The 10,849-nt window shown below is 42.6% G+C and overlaps 1 protein-coding gene across 2 annotated transcripts; it reads left to right on the top strand.

Moving 5' to 3' along the window:
• The first annotated feature begins 2,335 nt into the window (after window positions 1-2,335).
• Window positions 2,336-5,631, top strand: LOC309563812 (cold-inducible RNA-binding protein-like). Of its 2 annotated transcripts, none has more exons than XM_082268433.1 (5): window positions 2,336-2,480; window positions 2,564-2,670; window positions 2,775-2,901; window positions 5,349-5,433; window positions 5,516-5,631. In XM_082268433.1, exons 1-5 carry the CDS (start codon window positions 2,378-2,380, stop codon window positions 5,610-5,612), a joined length of 519 nt encoding a protein of 172 aa, XP_082124559.1. In that variant the 5' UTR covers window positions 2,336-2,377; the 3' UTR covers window positions 5,613-5,631. The 2 variants fall into 2 exon arrangements, with proteins under 2 accessions (XP_082124559.1, XP_082124560.1); XM_082268434.1 differs by having other exon boundaries at window positions 2,337-2,480; window positions 2,775-2,898.
• The last annotated feature ends 5,218 nt before the right edge of the window (window positions 5,632-10,849 follow it).

The raw sequence follows: 10,849 nt of genomic DNA, 5'->3' as shown, positions 1-10,849 counted from the left end.
GAAAGATTCTTGGCAAGACCTCCTCCCTACACCTCACTGCGTGACCCATGTAGACAAAACGACCAGAGCGCCACCATTGTTAAGCCCCGTACACACGCACCGATTGTCGGCCGTAAATATTTTTGCCAACGTCCGATCGGCCGATTGTCGACTTGTTAGTATGATGCTTTTGACAACCGACTGCGACTTTTCGGCCAAACAAAATCTGGTGTGCAGGCTATAAATTTTTTGTTGGCCAACAAAGAACGGCCGATTGTTCGTCAGTCAGTACAGATTTTGGCTGACAAAAGCCAGATGAGCAAGACTGGGCATGCTCAGAGAAGAAAAAACACACGGAAAGTAGACCAGAACATGACATCACTTCTGCAGTTGGTTGTTGTTGGCCGACAAAATTTGTGTGCAGTCTAGAGCACATTTCAACCAACAAAACAACACTGGACAAAAGACGGCCGAACGGTCGGTACGTGTGTACGAGGCTTTAAGGGGAAGGTAAGGAGGCCAAAGTCAGGGAGGAAGGACATAGCTAAGATAGTGACCAGCCTGACATCCTTCCCCAAATCCTTTCCCTTGGCCACAGGACCACCTCATCCGTGCAGGAGCCATGATAAGGCAAAAGTATTCCCAGCCCCCTTTGGTAATGTAAAGGGGGGTGGGGAAGCAACTACACTACACAACATGCCTGTAGGAGGCCAGGAGACAAAAGAAATGCAGGATAGCACCAAGAATGGAGCATTTAAACCTCTCTGCTTGTGTTTCATGTGAGGTGGAGGAGGCTATCTCTCGAGTGACTAACCCGGAGGAGGATTTGGAAAATATGTATTTATTTATTATAGATACATATATAGCACCGTCAATTACATATATTTATTATGTGTTGAATGATACAGCTAGAAATCCATTATGCTGGTAACTGAATGATATCAGCTAATTGTTTTTCTTTCAAGAACCAAAAAAACCTCCACCCTGTTTTTGAAATGCTGAGAGGGTGATGTTTGTACTTCAAATCCGTATGTTAAGGATCACAAGGTGTGAATAAAAGAAAAAAAACACTACTGAGGGAAATTAATTTTAAGACATCTCTTCAAAATTTCAGGGTAAAATGAATGCCTTCCGCCTACACCAAAGCACGTGCAGCTTTCTTCTCTATGAGACCGCCGCCATTTTCTCACAGGCTACAACCATTCACAATACAATCTTTTCTCCCGCCCTCGCCACTCATGTACAGCCAATGGCAGTACAGTAACTGTTTCCCGCCCTCACCAACCCCGTACAGCCAATGATAGAATGCCTCTTGCCCGCGCTACAATGGCGCCTCGATACTAGCAGGTACCATTAATTTTCGGGGGGTGGTATTTATCACTTAAACTATAACGGATAATGGCATTTATTCGGCAAGCTATGAAAAAAATATATAGGAAGGCAATGATTTCGCCACCCGGATGCCTGACATTAGCATATGTAGAGAACGGCGAGGCTAGTGTGAAGAAGGAAGTAGATGGTACAGTCCACCGTGTGATGAATTATTCATAGAGTGGGCGAGGCTAAAACTGGTCTATATAACGAGAAGTCCGATGACGATTGCGCACTCTGCATTGCTGGTTTCTCTTTGGCTCGTGCTCCGTACATAGATAAGGTAATGTATAATGGCGGACGGCTTTGTTTGATAAGGGGGTGGAGAGGAGGTGGTTATTAGGCAATATTGGGCTGAGTGTGTTTTATGCGGTTAGCGGTCACCTTTTATTGTACCGTGTGCTTTATTGCGATAGTATGAGGTGTCTCCTTTTTGTGTAGACGGGGAGCACGGAGGGGGTGACTGGACTCCGAAGCCACGCTATCGTAGCTGCCTCTCCTACCGCCTTCCTGGGCTCCTTGTGCTGTATGGCGGTAGTATGAGGTGTAGACGGGGAGCCCGGAGTTGGTGACTGGACTCCGAAGCCACGCTATCCCAGCTGCCCCTCCCTACCGCCTTCCTAGCCTCATTGTGCTGTATGGCGGTAGTATGAGGTGTTGCCTCTTTGTATAGACGGGGAGGGGGGTGACTGGACTCCGAAGCCACGCTATCGTAGCTGCCCCTCCCTACCGCCTTCCTGGGCTCATTGTGCTGTATGGCGGTAGTATGAGGTGTCGCCTCTTTGTGTAGACGGGGAGCGGGGCGCCCGGGGGGGGGGAGGGGGTGACTGGTCTCCGAAGCCACGCTATCCAAGCTGCCCCTCCCTACCGCCTTCCTGGGCTCCTCTTCCCGCCGGTTTCTACCAGGCGGTGACTGGAATGGGGGAGGGGTCGTACAGATGAATGACGTAAACTGTTCGGCGGCCATTTTGTGAGCACGTTGGATTGACCGGCCGGTCGGCGCCATTTTGTCTCCACAGAACTCATCATGTCTTCTGACGATGGAAAGCTTTTTGTTGGAGGTCTGAGCTTTGATACCAATGAGCAGAGTCTGGAAGATGTGTTCGGTAAATACGGACACATAGCTGAAGGTGAGTTTGTATGAAATTGTGACAAAGTTTTTATTTCTCTTCACTGGACGGATTTAATGACCTTTTTGTTTCTTTGTTTATAGTGGTTGTTGTGAAGGATCGGGAGACCAAGAGATCGCGCGGCTTTGGTTTTGTCACATTTGAAAATGCTGAAGATGCAAAAGATGCCATGGAGGGGATGAATGGGAAGGTGAGTTACCAAATTAAATCCTGCACATTTCTGAATGCTCAAGACAGAAGTTCAATGTCATTTGTTTCTTTACTATTTTCTAAACCCGGTTCATTTGGTTTTAGTCTGTGGATGGACGTCAGATTCGAGTTGATCAGGCTGGAAAGTCTTCCGGTGACAGGAGAGGAGGCTACAGAGGTGGCTCATCTGGAGGAGGAAGAGGGTTCTTCCGTGGAGGTAGAGGAGGCCGTGGTATGTTCAGAAGTGTGTGTGTGCATATGTGGCGTGTTTAAAATTAACATGGTTAAAGTTGTATATAGATTGCTTTATTCGATCTAAAGTCCAAACTCTTTACTTTAATGAATTCTATGCATTAAGGTAAAGGCCTCGCTACCACAGGCTTTCTGCTGCCAGTCAAAACTCCTGTGAGGTGGGGGCGTAGTCTAATACTTGTCTATGGATGCATGCAATCTGGAATAGGTGTGTGCCCACATGGGTAATCCCTTAGCATATGGCTTGCTGTGGGGCCACCTAGAGGGAATGAGTGGAGTGTTTGTGGGGAAGGGGGTATGGGGCACTTCAATACCACAGAGCAGGTAACCTGATCCTAATGGCTTTTATCCCCAGACATCGCTTACAACTTTCTAATGGAAAGCCTGTATAGAGGTACAAGCGGAAAGCTGGAGGGTGTGCATAACCCCAACATTGCATCTGTGATCCACTAATTGTGGATGTAATGCTTTTCAGGCAGCTATGGGGGGGGGGGGGGATAAGTGTGTGTGTGTGTGTGTGTGTGTTTGCCCTTGGTCTTCAACTGCATACTAGCAAATGTATTTCCTATATGTAATTGAGTGTATGTGTGTGTAATATATATATATATTCACCTTAAATCTTTACTTTGCCAAGTGTGTAGATTTTTCACTCTTCCTTTTAAATGTACCAAATTTTGAGCTCAAATCTACAGGCCATTGCATGTGTTGCAAGCTTTAGTTCACATCCCTCCCCAAAAGTAAACCTGACCCCAGTGTACCCTACTGGGACCAACACTAATTCCTAATTTCCTGCCTTAGTAGTTAAGGACACAAAGAATGTGGACTGGCAGTGCTTGTCAGCAATACTTATTGGCACCTGTATTTGGTCGTAGCTTGCACTTCAGTGTTTACAGTAAACAACCTGAGGCCTAGCCTGTATAATGTGAAAGCAAAAAAATATATCCTAACTCAACTGTGCCTTCTTGAGTAAAGATGCTCAAGATTGATGCACAGGCTGGTGTGTGCATTGCCCCATTCAATACGATGCTCCATAGAAAAAGCAGGCAAAGTAGTTGCATGCTATGAGGAAGGCTGTAATAGCCGAAACATGCTGGCATTTTTATGTATTTATGCTATGTAGTGTAGAAGGTTGAGAGCAGTTGCCAGCTTTTTACTAGTGTATCATGAAATTTTTTTAGGACTACAACATTGCAGCTGATGAATCTGACACTTTTTGGGGTCCAGTGACTACCAATACAGTGATCAGTGCTTAAAAAAATGCACTTGCTGTGTGACACTAGGGGCAATCAAGGGTGCTCCTATGGAGTGCTTTCTAACTGCAGGGATAGTGAATGCACTAGAGGAAAATTGATCTTTCTGCTTAGCTGAAACACAAAAGATCTCTCCTTGTTTACAGACCTCTGTTTTGTCATTCGGCCAACGATCGGCAGGTCCCTGCTGATTGGCTCCCACAATTTGGCCTAAGTTTCAATTAACCACTTTAGGACCAGGCCTATTTCTGACACCTGATTGTGTACAAGTTAAAATCAGTATTTTTGCTAGAAAATTACTTGGAACTCTTTTTTTTTTTAGCAAAGACTGGAGAATACAATCTTAGTTGTTGCAGTATTTTATCACACTGTATTTGCTGTCCAAATATTGGTCACATTTTTTTTAAAGAAAATACATTTCACTGCACTTAAAAAAAAATGCTACAGTAAAGTTGGGCCTTTATTTTTTTTCCTATGAAAGATGTCATGCTGGGGTAAATGGATGCCTAACATTATGGTTTAAAATTGCGCACAATTGTGGAAGGGTGACAAAATATGGTACTTTAAATCTTTCATGTGACGCTTCAGAAAAAATTAACGTTTACCAGTTTGGAGTTAGGTCTTTCTAGGATTATTGCTCTGGCGATACCTCGCATGTGGTTGAACCACCATTTTCTGCAGGAAAATAATGCTTCTCTGCTTAGGGTCTGGTATCGAACATTTGGTCGGAATCCCAATAAACGGAGTTAATACAGAGTTACGAAATCGATTTAAATTTCCATCAGTGGTTGATTTAAGACTAGGCTATTTCAGATACTGTTGGCTTTGGCATAGTGTTACAATACCAAGGTACAAAGGTGGTTAACATGAATCTTCAGAAAACTAAAGTCTTGCTAGATCTGTCAGACTTGATAATTCGTATAGATATGCAACACATTAAAAAGGTGCCTATACAGTTTATAATCCAATGAATACTCTCACCCTGCTCTGCATATACTAGTTCTATTTCTCAAAATTTGTTTACAAAGTGTCTGAATTAGGCCTGGTCCTTAGTGGTTACATTTTTTAAGTTCCTCCTTTAAGTTGAAGTAGCTTGGTTGAACATGGCACATGCTTTTGTTTGACTTTTATCTGCTATCACATAAAGATTAATATACTTATGTGTTCTGTGGTTAAGGTGGTGGTGGAGGATATGGAAGCAGCCGGTTTGATAACAACAGAAGTGGAGGCTATGGTGGTGGATCCCGGGATTATTACAGCAGGTAAGGTCCCTTGTTTAAATGTTGCTTATTATTCCAATTTGTTAAATGCTCTTGAGTTTGACTTGTATCATTTTGCTTTTAGTGGCAGAAGTCAAAGTTATGGTGATCGCTCAGGAGGAAGCTCCTACAGAGATGGTTATGACAGCTATGGTAAGTCATGGCAGAGGGGTGTGATGTGAGGGTTTGGGAGGGGGGGGGGGCTTAAATTGTAATCTAGTGATATCTGTGATGGGGCTTGCTTTATCAGACTTGCAGCCCAACAAATGCATGTCTATAAATATTTTGTCAAGGATTTAAAAAAAATCTTCAAGCAGTGGGGCTATGTGGGTTGGGCTTTAGTGTAGGGGTAAATGCTGGGATCTGACAATTGCTTCAAGTGTCTTTACAACTGTGCCTGCTTCTTGTCCTCAGCCTCACACAACGAGTAAAATACCTTCCTGACTCAAGATCGTCCTTCCAATGGCTGTATTTATAAAGATTTTTGGAGCTTCGCTGAATCAATAATGTTTAGTATGTCAACTTGTGTTCACTTTTTTTATATAAACTTGGTTAATCTTGACAGCCTCACTGGTAGAATGTGAACAGCTGTTCAGAGGGTGTTATCCTTGGGGCACGCTTGCGTTTACTTATGTTTTTCATACTGCTGTTCTTCTGTTGAGGCTGCAGATATGTGACGTTCTTGTTTGTAAATGAGCAGATTCATTCTGCGGGAAATGGCTTGGCAAATGGGAGTGATGCTTCTGCATTTGCATCCCTCTAAATGGGTATGCCTCCTACTACAGCGTGGTCTTACTAGATCTCTTGCTGTTATGTAAATAGTCATAGGGTTGAAACTGAGCTTATTTTAAGCTCTTATTATTTTGAAAATACTATTAGTGTGGTGAGGTAGTGCAGAGCTTGGGTGCACTGCAAACAGCTGTACCACCTTGATATAACTAAAGTGAACAAATGGATCTGTCACAAGAAGTTTTAAAATGTTTGTTTGTATTGTCCTTTTTTTATAAAAATAGTTCATTTGAATACTGTACTGAGTGGTTACAGAATTGTATTTACTTTCTTTTTGGCTTCACGAAGCCTATTAAAAGACAGTCTGAAAGAAACGTGCTCCTGAAATTGCCTTCTGCACAACACTGTAATGGGACTTCACATAGCCGGGGGGAAGATTTAGTCAACTGACCTGTGTTTTTGTAAGGTACTGCATGGCAACTGCCTAATTGTCTTGACAATCTTTGGGATAGGCAATAGTGTTAGGACAGCAATACTGATCTTATGTGGTTGGGTCTGAATAAATCAGAACGTGCATACTAAGTGCAGACACCAACTTTTTGAATGTTCACTTTAATGTGCAGATAGTCCTGCAATAATGCATCAGCCTTAAAAGTGCATAGCGGCAAAAAATGCCCATTCAGTCTCTACCCCTTATGGGTAAGTGTCCAAAATCTTTATGGGAAGCTTAAAGCTGTATTAGAAAGCGGCAGTCTTATTTTGCAGCTTTACAAATTCTTAGATGTTATGGCTGCATTGGTTTTCTTTTTAACACTGACCATTTGCTACAAGGGTGTGTTAAATGGTCAGCTTTAATGTAAAAAATGTTATCCCAAAAGGAAAATGTTTACTGTAAGTGCTTGTATATAAAGTATCAGCTGGAGATTTCAAGTGTTGGTGTATTTAAATCTGCTAGTACATCCAACACTCAGCTGTATCCCCCCTGACAATGTTGCTGTCCAAAGTTGCCCCCTGTGCTCCTTCAGAGTGGGGGTACTCTTAATACAGGTGGTGGTACTGGCCAGATCACCAGGTGGAAAGGAGGGGTGCTAAATAAAACTAATACAGCCACCCCATCTAATTTGTAAGCTGGAATATTGCGTTTTGGGTTTAATGCCACTTTTTTTACAAGCTTAAGTACTGAGTCATAACTACTTACTAGGGTTTGCATTTTAGAAGTCTTTGAAACCCCAATTTATATTCCATTCACACAGCATACTTTATATTTCTTGCCTTTCTGGTTTGAAATTTTGACAGCCTTCTACAAACTAGTGTGGCAAGGAGGTAAAGACTTGTTTCTCTTGCGTCCTCTTGACTGTCACAGCCTGATGGTATTAGCCTTCACTAATGGGTAATGGTGCCCTCTGCAGCAGCAAGGCTGGGCAGATAATTATCAGGTTAATACAAACTTTTATACCTCGGCACACCACTAGGAGGCCATCCCTCAGCCATTATCCTGGATCCAATATGATATTACCTCAGTTTTGTACTGGTTAGGTCTTCTGCTGGGACCTTGTCTCGGCTTTTTTTTTTTTTTTTTTTACACAATAAGATTATCTCTCTCACGATCACTAGTTAGTCAGGGATTCAGGATAATGGCTGAGGGATAGCCCCTTAGTGGCGTTCTTAAAAATTCTATCTTGTACATACAAATGAATAATTTTAATGAGATTTCCAAATCTCATTCCCCAGAGTATGGGCAAACTACATTTTTGGAATTGCCAGAACAAACGAATTGCAAAATTGTGGCATGTGGATGGGGAACATGTAACATAGGTTTTATCCTAGTTGGCTGCAAAAGTGGGAATTTAGAATTCCCTTTGCAGGCCAATGAAACCAAGTACTGGTTTGATCTGTATTGCAATTTCCTACCTTGAGCCATCTATACGGGGGGGGGGGTTAGAGCAGCAAAGCTAAACCTCTGTGATGCTTTGCCCCAGGAGTTTTAATAGCACACAAGCTGTTTATCTTTTTTACTCCTGTTATTAAGCAGTCTTGCATGTTGCTGAAAGAATGGTGTGTAAGCAAATACTGAATTTGCCCAGTCAGTATGGGTTTACTCATGATTTCCTACAGCAGTCTTGAAGTTTTAAAACTCCTATACCAAATTTTCAATTTGGATAGACTGGTAAACAAGTGCCCTGTATAGGGCTTATTTGCTGTATCCCTGGTGTGGAGAAGTTAGTTCCACATAAAGATTGGAGGGAAATCTCAGGCACTGGCAGCCAAAAACCTTCATTCAATCTGCTACTCTATCCAAAACACTCCATAGCGGTTGGGGCATTCAACATGTTTGACACTTGGGTATATATTCCATTACAACTTTTTTAATGCATTAAGCTGGTTTCAAGCTCAGTTTGGGTATGACCAAATCGGACCTCTGAACTTTGTCATGTCCAATCTGCTAAAGTACACTAGCTTCTGTTGTAACAGTCTGTATTAAAGTATAGCTGTGCCTTCTTTAAAACAGCATAGATTTCTAATAAAGCTAGCCAAAGTATGTTAGGACAAGACTGTTGCTTTCTGAGAATTCTCTACTAAAGTATGAAGTTGCAGTTTCCTTGGAGAAGTCCAGTGTTGTGCATCCTGTGGAGCCTGCCGAAAGCTGCTCATGGCTAGCATTTGCGGAATTAGTGCGGTAATGAGGTAACTCTTTTGCTAATGTCCACATCCCTCTTCCTCAAGCTCATGTTGTGCCTGTGAAACATAAAATCAAGATTGTTCACTGAACGTGGTACTGTTGTGGTTTCACAACATCATTGGCAGACATCCTTTTGGATATTTTAGTCTGGTTCTATCTAGAACATGCCCAGAATTTTTCTTCATGTTGGGTATTTTTGGCCTCTACCAGTACTCATGTGTTTGCAATTCCTCTTTAAAAAAAGGTACCTAACATTGAACCAGACTTGGCCCCACCCTTAGGCTTTTTTTTTCTATTTCATTTTGGAAGGGATAAAGGGATTTCATTTTAAACCTGTGTATTTCTTGTTGCAGGGTGACCATAACTAAACGTTCTGGTGTTTGGATCACTGTCATATGCAGATTGTCATCTGCAGCTCACATGAGAATCTCTGCAGTTCACATGAGAATCTCTAACTAGCGTTTAGAGGTAAGTGGGTGCAAAACAGCATTGCTAGTATTGGGTTTTGTGACGGTTTAGCTTTGGCAGTGTAAAAAAGTTTGAACATTTCTGTAATGTTACAAACCGATGGGAAGAAAAGATGAGAGTATTTTGCATCACAGGTGCTGCTATTAAAGTACTAGGACTTGATGAGCTTTTAAGAGCCGGTTCACACTACCGCGACCTCTAGTTGCCTCATAAGGGGCAACTTTCATCTCGACTTTGTATTTGGCCAATCAGAATGTGTTGTCATTTCCTCATTGCCCACCAAAAAAAGTTCTTAAATTGTCATTTTTGATAGACAATTATTGGGAAAAAAATGAGATTTCTTTGGATTTAGTGTCTGGGGGGTCTAAAAAGTGTACCTGTGAAGTTTCAGCTCTGTAGCATGTCCAGAACCAGAAAAGATCATTCTTATCATTCTTAGAATTTTTATTAGAGCAGGGATGGGGCTCCGCTCCTGTCACACCTGGGCGTTTGTTTCAGGTGTCTTTGGAGGCAGGCATGACATCTGAACTTCTGTATAGGTGTGTGTATACACACAGGTGTGAAAGGAGCAGATCCCTATCCAAAAGTAGTACAGGACCCTTTTCTGAAGTCGGAGCGACTTCAGTAGTGCCAATTAAGACGGCTCTCATTGATTTGCATTGCTTTTATGTCAAGTGACTTGAGGGCACACAAGTCGCGGCAGTGTGAATGGAATCTTAACCACTTCAGCCCAGGAAGGTTCACCTCCCTTCCTGACCAGGCCATTTTTGTGATACTGCACTGTTTTAATTGACAATTGTGTGTGACTGTACACAAATGATAAACCCCCCAAAAAATGGCTTTCTTTTGGTGGTGGTTGATCACTTTATTTTGCACTATAAACAAGACCAACCATTTTGAAGAGCTTTTTTTAATTGGATGTTTTAGCAGACAGTAATTCATCAATTTAAGCCCAAATGTGTTCTGCTACATGTTTTTGGTAAACCCTACACCCCCCCCCCCCACTTGAGTGTCTGGTTTGCGGAAGTTTAAGCGTCTATTAAATCTATGCTAGTTTGTAGTCTAGTAACGGCGATCAGCACTTTCTGTAGTGGTGGACAAATCTTGACACCAAGTGACCCTTTTTTGGGGACCAGTGACACATACTGACCGTGCTAAAAAGTGACACTGATCGCTCAGATGGTAAACCCACTCCCTGCCCAAGGGTTAAAGGTGTTGTGTCCCTTGTGCTTTATTTTCTGTGGGATGGTTTAACTGGAAACCAGATTGCCTGCTTAGACCTTTACTAGCAGAATGGCGATCCGCCTTGTTTACATAGGTAGACCACCATTCTGCCTCTGAACGATCCCTGGTTTTTGCCACCCTAAAGGCTAAGAACCACGTACAGGTACATTGTTTCGTACTTAAGGGCCACTCTGCCGTTTATGTACGTGGGGTGCTCATTAACGGGTAATGCTGACAACTCTCATTCACACCTGCTGGAAATATGCAGCAGTTTCTACTGGGAACTGAGGGAAATAAACAATGGGTCTGCAACCTATA

Source organism: Pelophylax lessonae (assembly GCF_965119305.1).
Source record: "Pelophylax lessonae genome assembly, chromosome: 1".
NCBI classification, from domain to species: Eukaryota; Metazoa; Chordata; class Amphibia; order Anura; family Ranidae; genus Pelophylax; species Pelophylax lessonae.
The sequence above is the reverse complement of the archived record's forward strand: the minus strand, read 5'-3'. Positions and strand labels throughout refer to the sequence as shown.